The 25,909-nt window shown below is 37.8% G+C and overlaps 1 protein-coding gene across 1 annotated transcript in view; it reads left to right on the forward strand.

The window, feature by feature from the left end:
- Positions 1-25,909, forward strand: part of EYS (eyes shut homolog) — an 874,211-nt gene that overhangs the window by 559,845 nt on the left and 288,457 nt on the right. Inside the window, exons 33-34 of the mRNA XM_054197017.1 lie at positions 7,666-7,856; positions 9,563-9,654. Of these exons, the coding sequence (XP_054052992.1) occupies positions 7,666-7,856; positions 9,563-9,654 (283 nt within the window). The remainder of the gene's footprint in view (positions 1-7,665; positions 7,857-9,562; positions 9,655-25,909) is intronic.

Here is a 25,909-nt window from a genome sequence, read left to right on the forward strand (position 1 = left end):
ATGTTGCTGAGCTGGCCCACATGTTGAGAAATCGCAGCTCATCTCACTAAGCTAATATTGTAATTAATAAACTTAGTCATGCAGTGTATTTGATGTTCAAATCCACACCTGAGCATGAAACAGAATCCTGTTTTAGGAACTATTTATACTTTAATGATAATAATAAAACAATTTCCTGCACTAATTACATTCCAGGTGCCTTATATAATTTAAATGAAATACTGCTGGAAGACTCTGCCCCCCTTTTCCCTGAGTTCAAGGAGAGGCCAAGACTTACCATCTTCTCAGTTCTCTGCTGTCAATGTATGTGAAATATAATTTCACACACACAATACGTGTGAAAAGATGAAGGCTGTAATCAACTAATTTATTTACTGTTTTATGTGTACTTATAAGAGAAAACCAGACAATTCCACTATTCCATAGCGATATAGATATAAGCATGTAGCATTCACTGCGTTTGCTGGATGTATGAACATTTCTAGAAAATGTATTGAGTGTTTACTTGTAAACAGAAAAATACTTTTTCAAAGAAAGAGTGAGCAGAATACCAAATTAAAACAGAAATGCTTGAAGCTTCCAGGATTGTCATGCTTCTCTTCATTTGTAGACATTTTCAGTAGTTTTATTATTAGAACCCAACAGAACAAATGCCTCAGAGTTTTTATTATACTCTTGTTCTTATAAACCTTGAACTTGGTTAAGCTGTATTACATATATCTTATCCTAAATTTTTCTCAATATCAGCAGTTTTTCCATTATGTAGCGCACTTGTATTTTCTGGTTGAATTATTGGTGGAATTCGTTTAGCAGTGATGTGGTAGCAGGAGAAGCATTTAATATGACCCTCTCAGTGGTAAATGCAAAGACAAGAAAACCGTAAAGATTTTCAGGTCCACTGGGCCAGTTGACATGTCTTGTAAAGCAGTTTTCTCTAGTCATACTTTTAGAGAAGACATTTCTGTCAGTCTAATTTAAACATCACTGGAATATACCAAAAGATGCTTTGGCACAGGGCCCCGGCAAGGTTTTGCTAATCCCGGGAAAAGACATTCTAGTGGGCCCTGATAGACGTCCGAGTGCAAAAGAGGCAGAGGGAATTTGACATCTGAAAGTAAGTAGGCAAAACTGGCAATTAAAGCATTGCTCACAGGCAAGTAACAGCGGTAGAAAAAGGTCACATTACATGAGCGTGGTGTTCTTCAAATTCAGCAAGTATAAGGAAGAGGGGAGAGGAAAACCAGAGATTGTAGATTAACTGCTAATAAATACGGAGCTTTAAGGTATTGAAATACACGTATATATTACCTATATAAATAGCGAATAACTGTTTCCAGAAATACAGTGTAGTTATAATTGTTCTGGCAAGGTAGCACAGCCACAGTTTACCTGCGCTAGGTGATTCTGGAAGGATGTTGAATCGGAAGTGCTGACCTGAATATCTGTAAATGGCCATTAATTTGGCTGTCAGAATGCAGGCATCATTGAAAATCAGAATGGAAATCAACAGAAATTGGGAGCTTCATTTTAGGCATTACAATTGAGTATAAGTCATCCTAAAATAATTTCAAAGTAATTCAGGAATTCTTTGCATTCATGAATAAAGTTACAAGTGTTAGAGCTCTCCAAACTGCTATACCTGGGGAAAAAAGGTACATCTGATCTCCAGTTTGTTTCAAATGGACTCATTTAAGTTATGCTTTTGAAAGATTGTTGGAGCACAAATGTTTTACTGGCACATACCCTATGCCAGTGAGAAGCATAGTCCACATTGCTGGGCACAGTCCAGCATTCCAGTCCTTCCTGTCCATGGGGAGCTCTGCAGAACCTCTTTTTGGCCTATATGAGTTATCGAAAAGGGACAAAAATAGAGCTATTTGCTGGTGTTCAGTGAGTTTCCTAAGGAAAAAAAAAACAAAAAAAACAAAAAAAACTCCCACCAACTTTAAGAGAAGCTCTTTTCACCCTGCCCAAGAGATTTTAAAAAGTCTGTTGTTTATGTATTTTATACACATAGAAATTTGATATGTATTAATTATATATATCAAATTATATAGACCATGGAAATTATTACTGTTAATATAACCTACTATTATCCTTGGATATAAAAAAATTTCATGCCTATTTTCCCCACAGTATCCAAATACTGTAAATAATAAACAAAGAAATTATTTACATTTTTAAAAAGCGATTTTACTGCAGCCAATTGTCCCCTTTATGGTTGAGCAGGGAGGGTAAGTGCAGATCTCACTACCAACAGCGTTGCAGTGACTTTTGAACATGATTCTATGAATGAGTTAAGAACCAAAACATGGGTCAACAGGCGTGACTGATGCCTGTGTCAGGAAAGGAAAGACAGACAATAATTGCAGGAAAAGGGAAGGAGCTTCATGGGGTTTAGGATCTGATTTTGCATCCCTTTAAAGCAACTGTATTCTATGGATGTGTTTGTGCATGTTTAGGCTAGACGTGTAGACATCGTGAATTATAGGGGCTCTAAAACAGCCTTGTTTTTCTTTCAGAAGAATTTTGCAGTCTACTCAAACCTGTAGCTCTGTGTAAGCGTAACAAAGGAACAGTAAAGAGGGCTTATTCATAACCCTTGTTTTTCTTTGCTTGAAAGCTGCTTGTGGGCTGCACTGGCAACAGTTCTGGATGTTAACCACGTTTTATTGTTGTCTAGCATGCCACATTAGAGAACATTTCAGCTTTGAGAGAAAAACATAACTATAATTCTCTGCTAGTCATGCAGCACAGACTTCTTTGACAGCATAAAAAAAAATAGGTTTACTGTAACTGTGGGTACATTATGTGGAACCAAAGGTGAGGCATATGACAGCGAAATAGCATTGCGTCTGGAAATAGAAATAATGGTCAAAGATCATTGTTCTACTCTGTCTAAGGCGTTTCAGCTGAAAAGACTAAATGAAACACATGGAAGGACATGGGAGTCGTTTGAGAATAAATTAAAACCTTTTAAATACTGATTACAAATATGAAGTAGGTTATTGCATTTAAGGGAATAAAGAATAAAATGTGTGGATTATTTTGCTATGGTTGCCCTCCAGGACTCACTGGAACAATTGGCCTTATTTTAGAATGCCAAAGAGACTGATTAATATGACTTGTTAAATGTGAAACCTCAAAGAAATGCAGATTTTGGAGGTAAGATATAGACGTGTACAGAAAATGAAAGCTGAGTTACTTTCAGCATATTGAGAGTAAAGAAAAAACACTGCTACATGCATAGGCCACCTGAGACAGGAGGCTCTAAAAGAGGTAAAAAAAAAAAAAAAGGCATCATATGGCTAATCTTACCCATTCACCCTGCTTTTATATTCTGTCAGAGTTCACAATAATGGGGAGGCATGAATTCTTTATAGTTAGCCCAGCAAGCATGTTTCTACTATGCTAAGTTACCTGTTTCAATTTAAGACCATTTTCTCTTATCCTCCTATCATTCCTGTCTACAAAGAGCCTCGCTGTCTCCTCAACAACCTCCTTGAAAGTACTGAGAGGCTGCCGTTAGGTCCCCCTCCAACCTTCCCTGAAGGCTTCTCATCTTCAGCATGAACACCATGCTGGACCCTTGCTCTGTCATGGCAATTGTTTTTCCTCACTTGAAGTTTTTTTGCATGTGGGAACCTTCAGCAGTGGTTGAAATGCAATCAAATCACATCATTAACACTGTGCATACCTATAGGAGAAGGTAGTGTGTGTACCTGAAAACTGTAACTGTGATCTAGGTACAAATACAATTATACAGCAAAAATAGTGAATGAAGGAAGCGTAAACAGCAGTTTAGCATTTGCAGTCATTTATTGATATTAAGTGCAAAAGTTGAATACACTGCAGTTTTGACAAAACAGTTAACTATAATTAGTTAGAGTTATAGAGTTAGTCTCATTGTTTGAAAATCTTCTCCAGGGTGCAGTACAGTAATATTTTACTGAATATATAAATTCCAGCTATAAATGGAACTCCCACTAAGCAGCTTTACCACTAAGAAACACTGGTTATAAAAATCTCCCTTCCTTTTTTCAGTAGTCAACATCAAGATAAAAGTAATACTAATAAAATTTACTTGATGTCCATGCATTTCCCACATTCCTCAGAAAGTAAAGAAACAAGCCCAGAGACAGAGTATCAAAGCAAAGTATTCATAGCAAAGTATCACAGTCGAATTTGCTTTGTGCCATCTTAATTAGAGGCCTAAAGACTTGTTTATTAGTTGAAAGGAAATCAGTAGTTTCAAGGTCATTGAAGAATTGTTACCAGCACTAGTCTCCCCAAGAATATGTTCACAAAAATATTTGTTAAACTTCAGATTTCTGTAGGTGTTTCTGTAACTTAAAAGAATGCTGTGTATGAATACCAATAGGAGAATGAAATGATGGGTAGGGCTAACTAAATATAAAGATGTTTTACCTGACTTACTGTCTGCAATTCTTTGCAGTGCTCATACTGTTCTTTTCTTCATGTGAAGTGTTAGTGGTTGAGGTGCTTGTCCATCCTTTACCAGCACATTTTGAGTTAAATTCATCTTACTTGCAGAAGCTTCCCATCATGCTGTTGCCCAGACACACTTGCTCCCCCCTCACTTCTCTTCAGGTTATGGGAACTGCCCCCCAGCACACCTAATCTAAAGTCCTCTTCATTAGGCTAACGACCAAAACCAGTCTTGCCTGACTTTGTTAGATGTGTCAGCAGAACAGCCAGGTGTTGACCTGTTGGATGGGTCGGCTGCTGGTCAGGACTTTCCCCCCTCACTGGTGGAACTGAGGGGCCCCCATGTCTGCTTCCCTCACACCCAGAGCTCTGCAGGCGTTCTTGGTGCTTCAGGTTACGCTGGCAGCAGTGTTGGTGCCCACATGGAAGAGTAGCAAGAGTTAACTGTGTGTGGGCTGGGCAAGCTTTGCTGGTCCCCGAGCAAAATCCCTGATCCTGGCCCTGCCAGGCAGCAAGCCTCCAGAGATACTAGGTCAGACTGGCAGCAGTCTACAAGCGGCAGTGAGGGGCTGAGAGGGGGCCGTGGCACATGGGGCAGCCATTGGCGTAGCCACCAGTGGGGCAGGACACAAGGCAGCCACTTACGTCTTTGGCCTGCCTGCCAGCCAGACTCACCGGAGGTGGTAAGCACGGGTGGGTGCCCAGTGTGGTGGACCACACACACTCCCTGGCTGAGGAAGCCACAGCACTGTTTGTGGTGGAAGCTGAGAGGCTGTCCCAGGGGGACTGTTGCTTCCTGCATGCTGTTTGCCTAAGCCTGGGCTGTGGGCTGCCAATGGGAGTCAGCTGTTGGGCTGGAGGGGTCTGTAGCCAGCCCAGTGAAACAGTCCGTGCTCTGACCTTTTCGTTTCACTTCCGTAAAACTTTTTTTCACTTTTCATTCCCCAGTTTTAAACAAACATAACTTTCTTATGGCCATAGTTTTATATTGTTGTAAGAGATTTGTTCCTTCTTTGTAAAAAATAAATAAAATTTTCAAATAGCAAATTAATTGTTCATATTTTTCATGAGACTGTCCTTCCCACAGGCAATGATGCCTTCTCTTTGAATTTTGTAAAGTATTTCTAATTAAAAGAATAGTAAATGATGTAAAAGATGTGTCCATGAAAGAAGGGAAAATGATAGCTTGAGCAAGAGCGTTTTATCCCAAAGTGTAACATAACAAAAAAGAGTAGCAGTTGAAAGAAGAAAAGCGTTATTGTAATTCTCTCTGTGCCTCAATCCATGCAAACTGCAGAGTATCCATTAGACATAGAAATATCCAGAGACAGAAGCTCCATTATCCACAGGGGCATATGCTTATGGGCATATTATTATTGAATTGTAGAATCCTGGAGTCATTTAGGTTGGAAAAGACCTTTAATATCATCAAGTCCAACTGTTAACCTAGCGCTGCAAAGTCCACCAGTAAACCACGATTCTAAGCACCACATCTACATGTCTTTTAAATACCTCCAGGAATGGTCACTCAACCACTTCCCTGGGGAGGCTGTTCCAATGCTTGACAACCTTTATCTCTACCTGCCTTTGAAAAAGAAGACTTACAGTTGTCTAGCTCTCGAGTAGTTTTAAATTTCAATGCCTCCGTTCTGAAACTGACCCAGCTGAAGCTCACTGGAACAGAAGAAACCCAGTAGGTGCTGGCAAAAGCTAATGAAGCTTGCCAGTCAGCTGGCCTGCAGACCTGTCTGTGTATGTGCTTACTGTTACGGTGAGGTCTCAAACCTTTTAACATTCTGACATTCATGTGAATTCCTGTAAACAGAAAAACGCAGAGAGCTGTATGTACACAGGGGAACGAGCTACAACTGAAAGGATTTTATAGGCCAAAGGGTTTTCCTGTTTCTTAGGAAAGCAAGTGTTAGACATTCAGAGTCAAAGATAAAATACAGCTTCAATTTTTTATTTTTTATTTTCTAAAGGCTTGGGTGATGAGCACTCTGCTGCAGGACAAATAGCAACCTAGGAAGCCAACTCAGAGGTCAAATGAAAAAGCTGCATGTAAGTGTAGTAGAAGGATTATAAGCAAAGCTTATGTTCTATAAAAAGAGATTGTGTAGTGTTACAAACAATGCGAGAATACAGATAAAACCACAACAGTGGGTTTTGTTAATAGCTATTGTGGGAAGGTATGTAGCCATTTGTGATTCAAGTAGCGCATTCCTAGGGGTTTCACAAAAACCTGAAGCCTGCTAAATAGCCTTCAGTGCTTTCTCTCAATAACTCTTTCCATGTTTATGGACATAAAGCAGCTGCAGCAGTTTTACTACCGAGCTGATTCTTTTAAAAAGCTTTCTGGTTAGTAGCATGAATATATTAACCATTAGAAGCCAAATTGTCCCCAAGTCCATAGAATAATGGAGTGTATTGTCTTGCAAGGCAGCATCATTTGTGGCCATAGGAAGATAAAAAGACACGAATGTCAGTGAGAATAAAGTACAATTTTTTGTCAGAGGAGAGGAGAGGAAAAACAAAGCAGCCCGTTTTAAGTGTACTTTTCTGTCATCTGATAGGCTTGGAGCTATCTATTCACATACTTTATCCATTTAAATAAGAGCTGCATTGCCTTGCCAGGTATGGCACAGGGTGCTGGAGGTGAAGAGGAACCTAGATAAATCAGACAAGCTAGATACAGTCAGAAGGGAAATTTTTAGCTTTCACCCTAGCAACGTTCCATTGTTTGTTTTTGACAGAAATAGTTAACATATTTGATTAAGATGGCAATTTCATAATTAGGTTGTGGAATATCTTCCTCCTTTCCGTACTATGTTGTTTCTGCAAAGACTTCAAACTCATTCATTCTTGCATCAAAAACTATGTGAATGCCTAACTTTGAAAAAAACTATTCTTGACTTACAGGGAGCCAAAGCTGCTAGATATGTTCCAAGTGCTATAACTTCATAGCCTTTTCTTTCAGGCATTGATCCTAGTTGTCTGCTTAATATAATTTGATCTAAACCTTTATGTCTAGTTTTATAAATAGTCAGCGTTAGTCTTTGACAGAAGAAGGCTAACATCAATTTTCAGATTCATCTCTCTCTCCTTGACAGATGTAAAAGAGCATCCTATATCTTTGCTACCATTAGCAGAATAAAAAAGCAACTGCTGAAGAAAAATGTCCTTGTATCCTGATATCTCTCAAAATTCTATTTACAGATTTTAGTTACGCTCGCTATTATGGTGATTCTTACCTGGAATTTCAAGGCTTGCATTTGAACACGCAAAACTTCATCAACTTGGAATTTAAGACCTATAATTCTCATGGACTCCTCCTGTATATTGAACAGAGCCCAGAAACAATAGGACATTTTTTAATTCAGCTTTACATCAAACATGGCGCCTTACAGGTAAGGCATCAAAATTTTCTGCCAAAGAAGTAAAATCTAGGATCTGTAAAAGTTCTAATATTTTTTTCTGTTTCTTACTGTAGAAGATAGTAGATAGAGATAACGCAAGTCTTGAAATTCGTTAGTATTTTAAGGAAAATTGTTGTTAAACTTGCTACCTATAAGGGAAAATTCATGGCTATTATGATTAGTATGTCTCATAAGAGGTGATGCTTGAGGAGAATTCAATAATGATTATAATTGGAATGTCTCATAAAAAGTACATATTAAAAGACAGTAATAAAGAATGTAGATTTTGTCTTTACAACTGGTACGAATTAAGGCATTCTATTTTATATACAAAGTCTAAACCTCCTGAACCTCCTCATGTGTAAGTTCGTTAAAATTGTTATAAGGAAGGCTGTGTAATTGAGTGAATTGTCATAGGAAAATTTACTGCATAAGGGAATAGTGTTTCTTTGTTACCATATGGCTCTGAGTAGAAACCTTTTACTTGATCTATCATGTTAATTCACAGTTCCACAGGATCCCAAAAAACATTTGCTTGGCTTTCATGGACAACCAAATAGGAATACATTTGTATATAAGGAGTAAAGTATGTACCCCAGTATATCTTTACCTTTGGGAAATTATTCCTTCTTTCCAAGGAAGAGATAAAGCTTGAGCTTTATGAAGAGATGGGCAGATATCAAAGAGGCTATAAATAGACGGTAAAAGAGAAGGTACTTTTCTCATAATGGATCTCCCATTTTCCTGTTAAAAGTTTCAAAAAGTCTGGCTGTAATTATATTCTCCTACACGGATTGTGAAATGACTGTTAGGAACAGCATATTTAAGTTACATTTGCCTTCGTGTTTAAAGAGCATGATCATACTAAAAAGGGATATAAATTGCAGATAAACAGAAAAAGAAGAAAACCTTTTACTTCTTTTTCTTTTATATTGTGATTTACTATGTTTTATTATATTGTGACTATCTTTATCCAGAACAAATGAGATGAGTCAGGGGCAGGAAGTTATCCAAGGTTTAGAAAATGTTGACGGCTTTAAGTCCATCTTACTTGTATTCATGGTAAAGTAATGATGCAGAAAAATATTTTTCTAACATATCGTAAGCACCATAAAATATGAAAGTACTTTAATTGACAAAAATCTATTCAGAGATCCCAGTGTGCCATGTTAAAACTAATTGAATTCACTTAATCATTCACAAAGCCGGTCAATTAAATGTAGATTTAAAGCCCAATGAACAAATGGTTCTAAGCTCACAATCAAGCTACAATTACAAGTAGACAAACCATGAAATCAAGTGCTTGTTCACATTAGTATAGGAAATTAAATGGTGTTCCAAAATGCTCAAGCCTGCATGCTACATTACGTGTTTGGAAGTGTAAGGAGGCCATAAAATGGTAAGTAAAATTCACCCATGGCCAATGTTAATTTCAGCTGAGTTGCAGATGGTCAACTTCTTCGCAAATCAGGCCCATAATATCTGATTGTACAATACACAAAATTAAAGCATTTTCATGCAGGCTAGGAAGCATATATGTACGCTTGTATATTTCTGGTACAATAGATTTCCTGATCCAGGTCTTTAATGAAACATTAGTTTTCCTTGATACACGTGGTAACCTTCAGGGTTTTATGAAACCACTTGTTATTTTTAAATTCAAGTTTCTAAGCCTGTAACTGTTTCCCGCTTTGTAGTACCAGTTTTTATGTGATGAAGCAGCAAAAGTCAATAACATCACTACTACTGCAAGAGTGGATGATGGACAGTGGTACAAAGTTCAAATTAGGTAAGTTTTATATTTTACTGTTGTCTGTATTTATAATTGCTTTGAAGATCACCTAGGTTGGATAGTTAGTAAACTCCAACGATAATTATATCTCATTAGCTATGAGCGATACCTGAGCATGTGCAATAGAATCATGTTATGGCAGTGTGGACTGTTTACGGCAGAATGTTTACGGCTGTGGTGCATTTGGACAGTGCCCGTCACGTCACTGATGTGCTGAATGGAAAAAAATTTATTCCCATTGAAATCATGTATTACCATGTATTATAGCAAACATAGACAGGGAAGCTACTCTGCAGTAGGTCCAAGCTACTTAGTCCAGGGAATAGCTGAATTCCCAACAATGAGAATGTGACTAATAGAAAAACCTTGGAAAACGGATAGATAGGCAGAAGTAGCGCCATGACTTTTGTTGCTGTCACTGACTTGCAATTCATAATATGATATATTACTCCTGTAAGAGTCACAATACTTGCAACTGAAGGAGGATAAAATGAAAGAAAAATGAGGTAGGTAGTAGGTTTTCCATGTTCTTTGTTTCCAGATTATGTTTGTTTCCTGTCATGGCAATGTAATGGGAAAGGCAAATACATGTTTTGGAATAACATATATACGCACCATTGTAAGAATCCGCAAGAAGGCTGACCGAAGCAATTACATTTGATGATCTTGCAGGCAATCAAAGGGGGAAAAAAACCACCTAGTGTTGTCTGGAAATAGATGTGCAGAAAACCAAAGTGCAGCAGACCTTGTAATCAAACTCATTGGTGACTCCCTTGTATTGTGAAGCTGAACAAAGTAATTCTGACCTACCAAATTATGACCTAGCAAAATCAATTGTACTTGATTTTCACAGAAGGACATCTGTGCTTAAAAAAAAAAAAGAGTCAGATAAAACAAGTCAGTTTTTGGTTTAGTTGAGAACTGTTCTGGAACAGCTGAACAAAGTTCAGATGTCAGTTATAGATTAGCCAGTTGCACTAATCTTATTACTAAATTGTACTGGGAATCTGGATCAGTAATAAAAAGTGGATCCTTTTCAAATACTTGTGAAAAAAATATTATTTGCACAGAGGCAATGGTGACTTGCATGTATTGTGTTGTTTGTTTTTTTTTTAACAGGGCAAATGTACATAAATGTATCTAATGACCAAATGTCTGTGCTGTTAGAATCCACAGCCTTTTAAGAACTTGGAAAAGAAAGTTTTGGTTTCATTTCATGGGAAGATTAAGCATGAGAGCTCTCAGGTGCCTAGTTGCTATTAGACAGATTAAAATAGGTCCAAGTCCTCTAGTCCAGCGAGATGAAAGAGAGCTAAGTGTCTGCTTGTCTCTCAGGAGTAAATGGCAAAAAGTTTGTGGTGAGGTACAGAAGGAATAAAAGACTTTTACTAGACTAAGCCTTTCAGAGCTATATCTGTCCAAACGTAGCACCTTTGCAGGACACCTACAACTGGACCCTTTCCCTGTGGGAAACTGTAGTGGCGGCTGTATCCGTTCTATCCATCATATTGTGCCTTGCTGCCTCAGATGTGGCAGTGAGTAGTAGTGAGAAGGACAACACTTTGTTGCTGCATTTCAGCTATCATTGCTGTCATGTTTTTTTCCAACATGGTAAACCAGGCCCCGGATCTGGACCGCAGGGTAACACAAGGCAAACTAATGCAAGGAGCAAAAGCCAGTAATTCACTGAAGTTGTGCTTATCACCCAAAAAGGGAATAACATAAAACCAAAGCAAGCTAATGGAAGCTAAAATCAAGCATAAGCATTTCTCTGATCAGGAAGGAATAGGAGACATCCCTGTGGCACTGATAAAAGTGGGATTCTCAAAAATCCTGAATAACATAGGCAGTTCTGTTTATTTCTCTGCTTGTGACTCCCTCTCAATCTCAAAATAGAGACAGAATTTTTTTAGAGAAGAGATATAAAGATGATAAAGGCATTAAGCAGCTTCTGTATGAATGGTGACTAAATAATCAAGGACTCTGCAAGTCTATTAAAGGCAACTGAGGGAGAATATCAAAGAAGTCTAAAAAATCCCAAGTGATACAGGGAAAGTGGATAAGGACAGGAGGCATAAAATTTTTAGTCTGTTAGCGAGTTTAATCCATTAGAATTCTATTGTTACTCCTTTTTTGTTCATTTTAAGAGAGATTTAAGATCCCGAAGGTAACGTGAATGCCTGAACTCTCAGTACTGTAGCAACTTTAAAGAAAACGTCCTTTCCCCTGGTGCCAGAGCATTAGAACTGCCATGTCATTGACATTACTCAGGGATGCATTAACTACCGTGATGTGAGTGCACCTATTTTATGCATTTTCCCTCAACCCCATGGAGCAGAAAATAACTCGAATCTTTAAATCAGGCTGTGTCAATAGCTGGAGAGAAAAACAACCCGATTTGTATTTCTGATATTCCTTTGGAGCCTAAAAAGGAAGGAAGAAAAAGTTACCTTCTTTCATTGGCAGAGAATGGTAGTTATTTCAGGACAGCTCAGGTAAGATGGGCCACACTGATTTTTGCTGTTGAAAGAGAAGGAATGCATACCATTTATGGGATTCAGGATAGTTAGCGAGCAATTATTAATTAATCACTCTGCTCACTTTAGTAGACTGGAAATGGTTTTGGACATTTTTCTAAGATTTAAAATCTTAATGGCGCAGATGTCAGAAGCATTTGGTTAGAAGTTGCTTCTTATTTTCATCTAGTGCATGTTCACATGTGCTTGAGTTAATGAAGAAAATGCGTATGCTGTACAGAAAAGTGTATTAACCACTGCTTTACACACTCTTTTCTTAATTGGCAATTAAATATATGTTGTTGACAATTAGATTTGATAAAGTCACTCTTGAAATATGTGTTACTTGTTTTATGAAGTTAAAATTTAATTTATTCAACTATGGTATAATGCAACGTAGAAAAACTTAAAATAACTCACCAGAGTTATTGCCTCACCAGAGAAACTCACCAGAGAAAAATTGCCGTAGCTTATTTAGCAGCTGTTTAGAGCTTTGCAAACCTTGTTTAATCTTCACAGAACTGATTTGCAGTGAGATAAGTAACTTAAGTTTTGAACAATGGTATCTGGGAAGTTGGCGAAGTCAGGATGGGAGTGTAGGAGATCCCACATGCTATAACATCGTGGATATCCACAGTGTGGGATTTTCTTTGTTCTGCAGGTGTTAAGTATTATGAATAGACATCATGGGTAATAAAAAAAATACAGTTTTGTACTAGTTTGTTGAAAGAAACTGCTCATTCTAATTACTTAAAATATTCCTGTTTGGAGCCCTTTTGATGTGTCCCTGTGATATAAAAGATTTTTGTCCTTCAAATTCACTAAAAGCGATGCATTTCCACTACTGACGATAAGCCATCTGCAAAGAATATACTGCCTCTATGCTATCATATTAAGTAAAAGAAATAGACTTAAAAGTAGTGACCGTTGCGTAATACAAGTTGAAATACAGGGAAAATTAGATAGTGATAATATCTTCCTTTTTCTGCTTACAGGAGAACATTTTACTGCTTCCTTTATCCCACGGAAATCATTCCTGGTGTGAATAAAAGAAATGTCACACCTTTTAAAGTTTGCAAATAAACGTGCATATTACTGTCAGACACACATTACTATATCTAGTTCTCGTAGTTCACCGGAATACTCGTGCTGATAGTAAAATAGCAGCATTACTGAAACATATTTTTCATGATGATGGAATATTGTGGCTACAACAATTGTTAACAATTTAATAAAATTGGATACAATAAGAGGACTGGATTTGCATCAAGATTTTGGTTAGCTTGGTAATTTCAGATAGGATATAACTTTTTGCGTCAGATTAGTCTTTATTTATGGCATTGGCTGCTAAAAACAACACCTTGTCAAGGTTTGCCTCAGAGCAGTGTCCGAGAGCTCTGGTTTAGGTGTGAGCCAGGACTAAGACTTGTTACTAAGTCTAGCTATTAATGAAAATTATTGCAGCTGTTTCACTCACATGTCTGATTGTATGGCTTTGGTTTTCTTAAGAATGTTACCAGGGAAGTGAAAGAGCTACAGTGAAAAATGGATGTGGGCAATATCCCACCGGGATTAGATTTCTGCAGGGTATTATGAAAGGAAGGAAATATTAAAGGGACTCAAGCACTGGGAGGTTTACGTGTTTGGTTTTGTTGTGGAGATAGTTACCTTACGGGCAATGCAGGGGATGCTTTACCAGAATATTCCCCTTCCAGCCCTCATAAAACTGTCTTCATTAACTGCCTTAAGATTTATCTTCTTCAATCTTCCTCATCAAAACAAGTTGTTAAAGTAACATGTATTGGAGAGACAGGCCAAACTGCAGCAGCATTATTAGAACTTTTTCCTTCTCTTAGTCCACTATGATCCATTTCAGTACTGATAATAATAGTGTCTTAATTTCATTGATTAAATAAAAAAACATTTTTTATTTTACCTTTTAATCTCAGGTCACAATTGTCAATTGCTTTAGCAAACCTATCAACTTATAAATTAATTATGCAGTAGACATCACCAGTGCAGCTTCTTTCTTTAGAATAAGCCTGTCCGCTTTGAACTTTTTTCTTTAGTCAACCATGACCATCAAGATTAGAAAACTGGTGTAGATGCTTCGTCAGCCTAGAAACCAACTGCAAAATGTGGCAATTTGCTGTTTTAAAGAGTGCATTATTCTTCTCCTTTAACTCATAATGTTTGTAATTTGAAGTTTGTACTAGTTAACTATAGGACTTTTGGTGATTGATTGTCTTGGTTTTGAGATGTAGATGTTTTCTGACTCCTCTAGTCAGAAAAAGATCTTTCTAATCATGCCATAATGCAACATATGCTCATTCTGGAGCTTGTATATTGCTTGGTTTTGATAGCTTTTTATGAAGGCCTGAGATAATCCATATGGTGCAAAATATGCTGTATTTATTATCCTTCAGAATACACTACAAAGCTCAGATTTTCCCTAGGGCTTTCAAGCAGGGAAGATAAGCAGATGATAGATAACGTGGTTAGAAAAAACTGCAGATGCTTCTCTGTTTGGTTTTTTTTTTAACTTTTATTTTAAATTCCTATTTTTATTTTATCACAAAGGTGCCAATCACTGGCCTTGATTTTTAACATAACAGCATATAGGTGAAGAGGTCATCCATCTGTTGTTTCATGTACTGTGTAAATGCCATCTACTCTACTTAATGAAAACATGCTTAATGGGCCATCTCCTCAAAAAAACAGTGGAAGCCACAAGATATTAATAGCAATGGCTGCTGCTTAATTAGAGTAGAAGTGTATTCAACATTTATACAGTGCCGTAAGAAGTGTATTCTTGGTATAAGATAGCTTGGTGCTCTTTTCATAGAATCACAGAATCATAGAAGGGACCTTTCAGATCGTCTAGTCCAACCATCAACCGAACACTGACAAAAGCCATCACTAAAACATATCTCTAAGCACTATGCCTACCTGTCTTTTAAATAGCCTGTTCCAATGCTTTATAACCCTTTCAGTGTAAAAATTTTTCCTAATGTCCGGTCTAAACCTCCCCTGGTGCATTTTCCAGGCCTTTTCCAAGGAAGCTATCAATGGACTTCCACCAGCTGTGAGACATTTGCTGAAGTGCTTGGACATACCCAGAGTTAAGCCTGATTTAAATTTATTACCAATACAAATTATTTTGCAATAGTAAGGAAATTGTTGTACCTCCAAACTGGCCACTGATAGGGTCCTCACAAACATACTTTCCTAGCTACGGCTGTGTTGATCTTTTATTCAATCCCTCCAAAAGTGCCTAGTGCAAAACTAGGAGTGTATGGAATACAACAGGAGTGCTGACTTATAATTTCTGATCTCTGTATAGTCTGAATCTTCTACGAGCTCAATGGTCTTACTTGGAAAAAGGCCAGTTTATTACCTTTAGTCCAACTTATTTATGATTTATTAACACTGGTAATAAAATTACATTTCTTGTTTCCTAAATTCCACTGTGTCTTGATTCCTAATTAGGTTATATCTACTACTTACTGTCCAGTATCCATTGGACAGAGGCTAAGTCAATGAAAACAAACTGATTTGAGAATATAGTTCAGATGCGGAGGAATTTTTATTTAAAACAGAACAAAAATTATGAAAATTTGAAATAATGATACTAATGTCAAGACCTGGATTTGTAAGGTGGAAAACAGGAGTGATTTGTTCATAAAGTATCAAGAAAATGTGAAGTATTCTTTTGTGCTTTGGCTTGGTGTTTTGGACAGAGATAAACAAATCTAACTTACAGTGACCATCTCACAGGTGAACAGGAAGAAGTGAAGAATATCCCCCCAAAAGGGTATTCTGGAATACATCTGAAAGGAAAAAGATACTGACTTGGCAACAATAAACAGTGGCTGTTGGCACAAGTAGATTAAAAAGTGGAAAACTAACTTTTAGGTGCTGACGATTTTTGTTACACAATGACACTATTACTGCCCACTAGCAGAGCCTGACAGTGCCACAGAAATGGCAATGCTGCGCTGAAGCAAGAGAATCAGAGGAGATTCTGATTTATGAACTGTGAGATTAAAACCAAATACGAATAAAAAAATACTAAATACAGGAAAAGTTTAGAAATCTTGCTAGTCAGAATATATCTTCATGTGTTTTCCAGTTCATTCTACTAACCTGCATAGTACATTTAGAGAGAATTAATTTGATTTTAATCCTTTCACAGATAAGTAGAAGGGGAGCTGGGCTAATAACATTCCCTCCTGTGACTAATTTTATTCATTACTTTATCTCATAAATACTTGATGATTTAAAAGTAGCTTAATGTATCTTTCTATTTGGAGGTTAAGTGTTCAAAATAAATGGTGATGCTTCTTAAGAATAAACGTTCAATCAATAATGGTTTTCAGATTCTACTATTTTTTGTCCAAGCACATAAACCTCCCTTTTTAATGACTTAGAGCACTATAGAAATAATGACTTTGTAGCTGCTAGAGGGGAATAGCGATGTAAATACAAATACAGCATCTCACTAAAAATCATCATTACAGTTAAACAATAATAGATAAGCAAATTGGTCTATACATAGGTTGAATACTGAGAATGCATTGATCATACCTGCTGATGAAGAAATATTAAGGAAAGTGATAGGCAAACAATGAAATTATACTCACCCAGTTTGCTTTGTGAGTAAGCATTGATTTCTGTTGCTGAAGATTATTTTTGTGTACAAATACCAGAAATTAGTTTCGTATAGAGTGTATCAATGCATTTATATTCTACTCATCTTAGGTATTTTCAAAGTAACAGTTTAATTTTTTTCACAAACTTCAGTAGTAGAACTACTTTACCAAAACTATTATCTATTCTTTGAAGTGTCATCATTGTGAAAAACAAAACTATATTGTTATTTCTAGGTTCAAAAACTGTTAATTTTTTCCTTACTTACAGTTGCCTCTTTCTCTGTCTTCAATAGAAAAAGCAAAAAAAGAACATGCCCTCTCTTACTGACTGCTGCATGTCACTTAATTCTATAACTTTTAGAGATACTGTCTCAACAATTTATGTATTTGCCAGAGGCTTTTCCTCAGGCCATGTCCTTAGCTGGTTCTCTGTTTAAGCATATTTAAATCCTGTTCTATCCCATGTGATCTGTACCGTAACTCTTAGCTCCATTCTTCACATTATTAATTTCCCAGACTGTTCATAATTTTATTCTCAGAATATCCCAAATCGAAAATTTTTAAAACAAAGGTGTTACAACACTGACTGACATCTTTTGTACATTTGAAATATTTTTTCCTTATAAAAAGTAATAGAATGAAACAATATCCTATTTCCAAATGATTTTTGTTATTTGCAAGGCAGACCTAATATATATAATAAAAACAATCCATTAGTTTCTTTTATACACTTAAAATATGCTGAGCCCTTTCACTTCCTAAAGAAAGTGATTTTAAGTTCTCATGTTTTCACGTGAAGTCAATATATTTTATACAATATATGCATATTAATTAAGAGTAAATACACCAAATATCACAAAGGGCGCTTAGGAAAAAAATACAGTGTAGGATTAAAAGACTATTCTATAGAACTTCTTTTCCCCTCTATGCATGAGCACGTTACATCATTTGAATAGTACAGAGTAAGATACCACAGGCTACCACATTTATCTGCAATAAAATTTCTAAAATTTCTTGGGTTTAGAGTTTCAGGCGAGAAGGGAACACTCATTTGACCACCAAGGGACCACTAGGTTGACCTCCTCTGTGTCATAAATGATCAATATTTTGTTCAGAAAGCCACAGACTTCAATTAAATCAAACCATTTCTAAGATACTTTCCCAAGCTACGTTCTACTGTGGCCACCTCTTCCTAAACCCACAGTATTGGTCATGAATTTCTATATCCAATTGATTCCGGCTGGTAAACCCCAGACAGCACTTCAGTGAAAAGCTGAAGATAAAAGCCGGGTGAAGATTCCTTTCTGACCCTGCTAACCCTATGTCTCAGATATGTGACCCTGACTATCTGAACAAGTGGTGGCAGGCATCTAAGAGGTGTAATTCACTCTCACCTCAAGTTTTTCTTTTTTTACCTGCTAGATATCCCTTCACCACAAAACTCAAGCTCTGCTATTTGAGAGGCGTCCCAGAGAGAGGAGAAACAAAAATAATTAGCCGGTTCTGTACTGGGAGAAAAATGCTGTTAGGCACTGCACATTGCATCCAGCAGCCTGGAGGCATAAGTTTTAGGAAAAATCATTGTGCTGAGGCAGATACGAGGCGGCATGAGTATTTGAAAGATGATGCAAGGCATCCTTTTCTCACTGAAGGAAGAGGGATATGCAGAGAGCGAGACAAGCAGTATAACCGTCTTGTTTATTCAGGGAGCGCTGTGTGAACACTGTACGCTGTAACTCCTGCTTAGCAAGAAGCAAGCTGTCTTTCTGCTTTATCCCACATGATTCCTTTTCAGTCAGAGTCATCTGGAGGCAGGGAGATTGCTCCTCTTCTGAAAGCAAATAAGCTTTGTCTTCCTGAAGGACAGAATGGAGCTTGCAGAGAGTCTGCAGCAACAACGCAGACTGGGAAAATCCTGGGGAAAAAAAAAAAAAACAACAGAGTCTGCCTGCTGTAGGAAGCAAGCACTAAGGTGAGCCTTGTAAGATCATGGAAGGAAGGAGATTTTGTTCAGCACCAACAGTATATAGCAAAGAATTTATTCAAGTTAGAGAATAAATTTGCTTTCAAGACTTTGATTTAACCTATCACACTTATTTCTACATTTTCATTATTTAAAAAGTTGCCTTTTAAAAATCTGTTATCTTGTGCGCTAAATAAAGTCTATCTTTAAAGAGGGGGATCCTGTTATTTCTTTTCCGAGAAGTCATTTCAACAAAAGGGGAACAATTCAGAGTCCCTTCAAAGGGACTTTTGGCCTCAGGGAGACTTGGTTGTTTTTTCCGTGTTCAAGCTGCTTTGTTCTCCCTCTCTTCCTTTTTTTTTTTTTTTTTTTTTTAAATTCAGCTACTGCCTTATGTGTCTAGAGCTTTTATAGAGAACAGATCCAGATAAAAGTATATACTTTTTTTTTTGTCTTCAGCTGAATGATTTTCTTAATGCAAATTGCTAGGCGAAGAAGGGAGAAGGAACATATGAATGCCCATGGAATAAAGGCTGGAACTTAGTCCTTTGCCTAAATTGCCAGCCAAACCATACCTATAGGTATATAAGAAATGCCAGTGAGATGATCCAGGTGTTACCATATCTACTGCACATATTCACAGTCCTCCACTTTCAGAATTTCTCTAAAATGTTAGCTTAAAGCTTGTCTTAAAATGAGCAATTTAACTTTCTTTCAGAAACAAGCTTTCTTTCGGAAAAAAATCATGCTGTTATACTGCTGATGTTACATGGGCTTAGTCCTTTAGAACATTGTGTAGTAAAGATCTCGGTTCTGCATTGCCAGACATGTCAGAATACTCTTTGCTATTCTGAAGTCTCTACAACAAGTGATTTTTATTAATTCAGCAAGAACTAAGATTTCACAGAGAAAGAAGGAATAGTGGAAATGGACAGAACCTCGAACTTATGACAGAGAAACTTGGCATTAATATTTTCAGATCTTGCGATTAGTTTCCAGAAATAGAGAATAATGAAAGCAGACTTTCGTCTTGCATATCTATCTTAGTATACAAAAAAACCTTCACTGATCAAATCTTCTAATAAAACAAAAGATTGTTTATTTGCAGCTAAATAATATTGTCTTGCATCAACGCAACATAAAAAAATCTTAATTGGAATGAAAAACCATTATGAAATGAAAGCTCAATATGTTGTGCATGTTTTTTATATTCCACAAAGAGTGTCTATTTTTCATAAACTTCAGATCAGTCAACAGAGATGTGGTGGGTTCACCCTGGCCGGACGCCAGGTGCCCACCAGTGTTGCACTGTCACTCCTCATCCGCAGCTGGACACAGGGGAGAAAATATAACAAAAGGCTCGTGGGTCGACGCAAGGACAGGAAGAGATCATTCACCAATTACTGTCACAGGCAAAACAGCCTCTACTTGGGGAAATCAATTTAATTTATTACCAATAAAATCAGAGTAGGATAATGAGAAATAAAAACTAAATCTTAAAACACCTTCTCCCCACCTCTCCTTTCTTCCCGGGCTCAACTTCACTCCTGATTTCTCTACCCCCTCCCCGCAAGCGGTGCAGGGGGAGGGGGAGGGGGGGTTGTGGTCAGTTCATCACACGTTGTGTCTGCCGCTGCTTCCTCCTCAGGGACAGGACTCCTCAAAGTCTTCCACTGCTCCAGCGTGGTGTCACTCCCATGGGAAACAGTCATCCGTGAGCTTCTCCAACATAAGTCCTTCCCACGGGCTGCGCTTCTTCACAAACTGCTCCAGCGTGGCTCCTTTCCACAGGGTGCAGTGCTTCAGGAACAGACTGCTCCAGCATGGGTCCCCCAGAGGGTCGCAAGTCCTGCAGGCAAACCTGCTCCAGCATGGGCTCCTATCTCCATGGGGTCACAGGTCCTGCCAGGAGCCTGCTCCAGTGAGGGCTTCCCATGGAGTCACAGCCTCCTTTGGGCACATCCACCTGCTCCAGTGTGGGGTCCTCCATGGGCTGCAGGTGGATATCTGCTCTGCTGTCACCTCCGTGGGCTGCAGAGGGACAGCCTGTCTCACCATGGTCTTCACCACGGGCTGCAGGGGAATCTGTGCTCCAGCGTCTGGTGCACCTCCTCCCCCTCCTTCTTCACTGACCTTGATGTCTGCAGGGTTGTTTCTCTCACATGTTCCCACTCTGCTCTCCAACTACAGTTGCTGTTGTGCAGCAGCTGTTTACCCTTCCTAAATATGTTATCACGGAGGTGCTACCACTGTCACTGATGGGCTCAGCCTTGGCCAGCGGTGGGTCCATCTTGGAGACGGTTGGCATTGGCGCTGTCGGACATGGGGGAAGCTTCTAGCAGCTTCTCACAGAAGCCACCCCTGTTGCCCCTCTGCTACCAAAACCTTGACACGTAAACACAATACAAGAGAATAAGCCACTGCTTTTTTCTAATAATGTAATTGAATGCAGTGGATTTAATTATACTAAATTGATCATAATAACAGTTAATAGCAACTTAATACCACCAATTAGTTTGATACAAACTGTTGTTTTACAGCCTCTTTAAGATAAAAGCTTAATTGGTCATGCCACATCTTGGGTACAAATCACATTCCACACCTTTTCAGAACTCTGCCATCAAAGGAGACACTCAGAAGTTAAGATTTAGAATCATCAAAGAGACAGATCTGTGGTGTACAGTGATCTATTCTTGCCTAGCTTTTTTAACCAAATAAATACTAAAAATGTTCCTGTCATTGTTACTTTCTTTTAGTTTGGATCGCAAAAGACCTCGTTAGTATCACTTCTAAGCATTAAAATTTTCTGCTTGAACTTCTGAAATTGCAGGAGCAGAAATATAAAAACCATAGAGTAAGATTTTAATAAGAGGCAACATTCCTAAAACTTTGTTCTATATAATTTTCTGAGGAACACCAAAGAGTGCTAATGGATACTCAGGTGGGTTCAGTGTTCTGTGGCTGCCTTGGCCCCATGTCACAAGCATAGAAATGATATTAAGAACACAGACAGGGTCTAGAGACCGGAAATAATGTTGGCCTGCAGAGTTCATGTAAATATGAATTCCCACTGTGTGACTATCTTCTTATTCAATGCCGTCTTTCAGTTTCGTCAGTGTTGCAAGTCTAGATCCACCTCTAAACTTGCCACTGTCTGAATGCTTGAATACAGCACTCTCATTCGTGCCAAGCTGTTCACTAAATGACCCTTTACTTACATCTGGCTACATCAACTTGAAATAAGTGCGTATTTTTTTAAAGTTTAATTTCTGTAAATAGCATTTAAGGCTATTATAATTTGAGCAGCAGGAAACTTGAAGCTCTCCCAACTGCAGACAGATTTGGCCAGAGGCACAGATTATTGTTTTTTTCTCTAGCTAAATCTATAGTAGTAAATAAAACCGAAATCTGAAGACCATTTTCTGGACCTGAGGCCAACTGACAGGTCCCACATCGTGTCTATAAAAATACTTCTAGCAAAATAGGCTGGCAACATTTAAAGTAGGAATGATTCCTGAACTGCACGTACCAGTGAACTTTTTCAGTTTCAGAACTGGAGGTGATAGCTAGCCTGGGCGGCAACTCTAACAGGGGCTGATAACTTCATAAAAATATGGACGATTATGTGTCAGGACTCGAACTCCCGTTGCGGACCTTTTCAGTTTAGGAATGTAAGTGTAACCTCTGTGAAATGAATAAGGGGGTACCGTATTTATTCATTCCTTAGAATACGAAACAAAGGTTATTCCCCCACAGACACATTCTTAAAGCAATTTACATCATGCCTTGTAATTAGCTTCATTGTTCTTATTTATTTATTTAAATCGCTCTCTAATATCAGACTAGGAAATATGCTCCATGAGTCTGCTGTCAGAGGGAACGAGAAAAAAAATGTTGTTGACTCATTAGTTCATCTGCAACATGAAAGTGTGTGTTACTGGATGTCTCAGTAGGGCACAGTCAGCACCAGCAGATGTGAGCAGTCTAAAATGTCGCGTCTTACTGCAGAGTGAAAATATAGCGACTCTGAGTATAACTGGCATATTTTCTATCTAAATAAATCTACTGAGGGTACTTTCAGTACTTAAAGGGGGCTTATAGGAAAGATGGGGACAAACTTTTTAGCAGGGCCTGTTGGGAGAGGACAAGGGGTAATGGTTTTAAACTAACAGAGATTTAGATTGGACAGAAGGAAGAAATTTTTTACAGCGAGGATGGTGAAACACTAGAACAGGTTGTCCAGAGAGGTGGTAGATGTCCCATCCCTGGAAGCATTCAGGTTCAGGTTGGACGGGGCGCTAAACAACCTGATCCAGTTGAAGATGTCCCTGCTCCTTTCAGGGGGGTTGGACTAGTTGACCTTTAATGGTCCCTTCCCACCCACATTATCTATGAATATGAGATTCTGCCTTCCACTTTAAATGTTATTATTATGGGGTTGCGAGTTTTTTTTCCTACAGAAGAATGTTGCAGGATTGTAGGCTCATAGGATAATTCCGACTAGAAGGGACCTCAGGAGGTCTTTAGTCCAAATTCCTGCTCAAAGGCCCAGCCAAGGTGTCAGACCAGGTTGCTCAGGGCTTTATTCAGTGGGGTTTTGAAAACCTCCAAGGGTGAAACCTGCACACCCTCTCTGAGCAGAGGGGTACAGATGTTCCAATCTTAAAGTTGTCTCAAACAGCCTTGTAAAGCCTTAAGGTTTTTAAAACTAGTACTGGGTCAAAATTGATTCAGCCTTTTAAATGTGCATTAAGAAAATGTAATTCTTAATTTTCTGTGAGGATAGGTCTGTTGTTTTGTTGCAGTTTTACAAAAATAAGCATTCTACTGCAAGGAGCAATTTCAGTATGAAACCAGAAAATGCAATCTACTAGATACTGAGTTGGAAACAGGAGTTGGCTTTGACTTTTTAAGATAAGAAATCTGTAAAACAGTAATTAAACACAGTGAAAATGAAATATGTTTCTTAGCTTTAATTAATCAATTGGTTGTCTTCAATAAAACCAGGGAACTTCGGGATTGTTTTTCACAATATATAATAATAAAACTTCTCTTTAATTCCTGTAGTTCACAACTCATACTTGATATATGAGCTGTTTGCAAACCTACTTTTGTTTTTGTTTAATAGACTGAATGCTAACATTACATCCTAAATCGTTCAAGGGTAGTTAGTGAATTGTTTATTGTTGTTTAGCGTGATCACGTTCAAAGTGAAATTGCTAGATGGGTGAAAGTTTCAATCTTGTTTCTAGAACAAGAGATTTCCCTTTCTCATCAGGAGACCCAGATTAAAGAAGCTTTATTCCCAGCAAGGCTGCGCAGCGTGACTGACATTTAATACTTTATCTGGACAGCCCCCTTTCCCTCCTCCTTTCCCCCCATTTGTTTTATTACCTTTTTACCATTTTATGATAATCCCAAACATGTCATTTAATCATTACTAACAAATGTCAGCAAGTGAGGACATTATGTAAAAGGATTTGGATTTCATGCAGACATTGTCATGTTTAGGTACCGTTATCCCAACAGTTATCAAATTATTGTCTGACCTTTCCATCCTTCCAACCTGCGAGGCATTAGGCAATGGATTTAATACTGTTTAGACAGAACTCATCTTCAGGTCATAATTAATAGGCCAGTATTTAATCATTACGTTTATGTGAGTACAAATGAGGAATCTGTGAACTATTACTGCCGGGTTGGACTGAGGCGCAATTACTGGTAGCTTACCCAGCAAAAGTGCTTGAGAGTTGCTGTATGCATTTCCCCCTTTATAATTATGCAAAAAGCGTTGTCTTCTTACTTGACCTTTAAAGCACCCAATGTGCTGATTGTAGAAAAAATATTTTAAAAGCCTGATGGAAATTTCATAGAGTGCATATATGACCCAGTGATTGTATCATCAGCAAATGCTAAACAATAATGGTTTAAGGTTGTTATTCTAATTTGGCCAGACCCTGCTAGATTCAATCAAGCGCAATCAAAGGTCCGTGGCTGACATTCTAACAAGCTTAGGGGGAAGGCAGCTCACGCTATTGAATTGCATTAACTTGTTTTCTGACATAAAATACTGGGAATTAATTTCAAAATATGTTTATATATGCACACAAAAATACCTCTGCATACCCATCATATTAGCTGTTAAAGACGAGCTAACAAATATGTCTAAAGCTAACATGAAGAGAATTACATTTGTAAATACGGTGCTTTTGAAATAGAAGTACATACGTGGTCACAAAACCAGTTACAGTGTTAGCATGTGTAGAATGTGTTGAAGAAATAGTAATTAAAAGAAAAGAAAATAAAAGAAGTTGTTTGGGCAGATTTCCTTCCTTTAGTACGTCTGTAGATTAGTTTACAAAAATAAAAAATGCCTGTCAGTTCCCCTCCTGACTGTCTTCCACTCCAGTCCTAAGAATTACGTTGCATTAAAACAAGCCTGATTTAAAATATTTCCGAAAGATTGCTATCCTGTCATTATACCTTTATTCATAAATATTATATCCTTTTATCAGGAAGAGGAAAAAATTTAGATATTTAAAAATCAATAATTTTTTTCTTTAGGACTCTCACCAAAGCTTTCTGCTGTAGAATTAATACGCCCAAGATGTCACGCTGGGGTCCAGCCTTAGGAGAAACTGCTTAAGCATTGCAAACAGAGCTACCCGAGAATGCACGTAGCACTTACACACATTATTAGCAAACTTCCTTTGTAAGCACATAATGAAAATGGTGTGCTGCAGAGCCTTGTGTGTGTGCTTAGACGTACAACCATTGCATGGTATCTACAAAACGTGGTAGGAAAACATTCCTTTCCTTGATTGCAGTTCTGGTTACGATTTTCTCCTCCTCCTCGTTCGTGTTAGCTATTTAGCAAGTTTAAAAAAACATTGTAAAAAATCAGGTGAAAACAAAACAACAAAAAAAATCCCCTGAACTGATCCCTTAAGTAGTTTATATTTAGTCCACGGGATTAAAAGCCCAATTTATTTCTCTTCTTTAATATTGATTTTAACAACGAAACAAAAATGTATGGTCTTCCTCTGAAGTTATTTACCAAAGGATGGACAGGCCATTTTGCTTGCAAAAAAAGATTTATAGTCCTTCTGTTAAAAGGCTAC

The sequence above is a fragment of the Rissa tridactyla genome, chromosome 3 (genome assembly GCF_028500815.1).
Source record: "Rissa tridactyla isolate bRisTri1 chromosome 3, bRisTri1.patW.cur.20221130, whole genome shotgun sequence".
Lineage (NCBI taxonomy): Eukaryota > Metazoa > Chordata > Aves > Charadriiformes > Laridae > Rissa > Rissa tridactyla.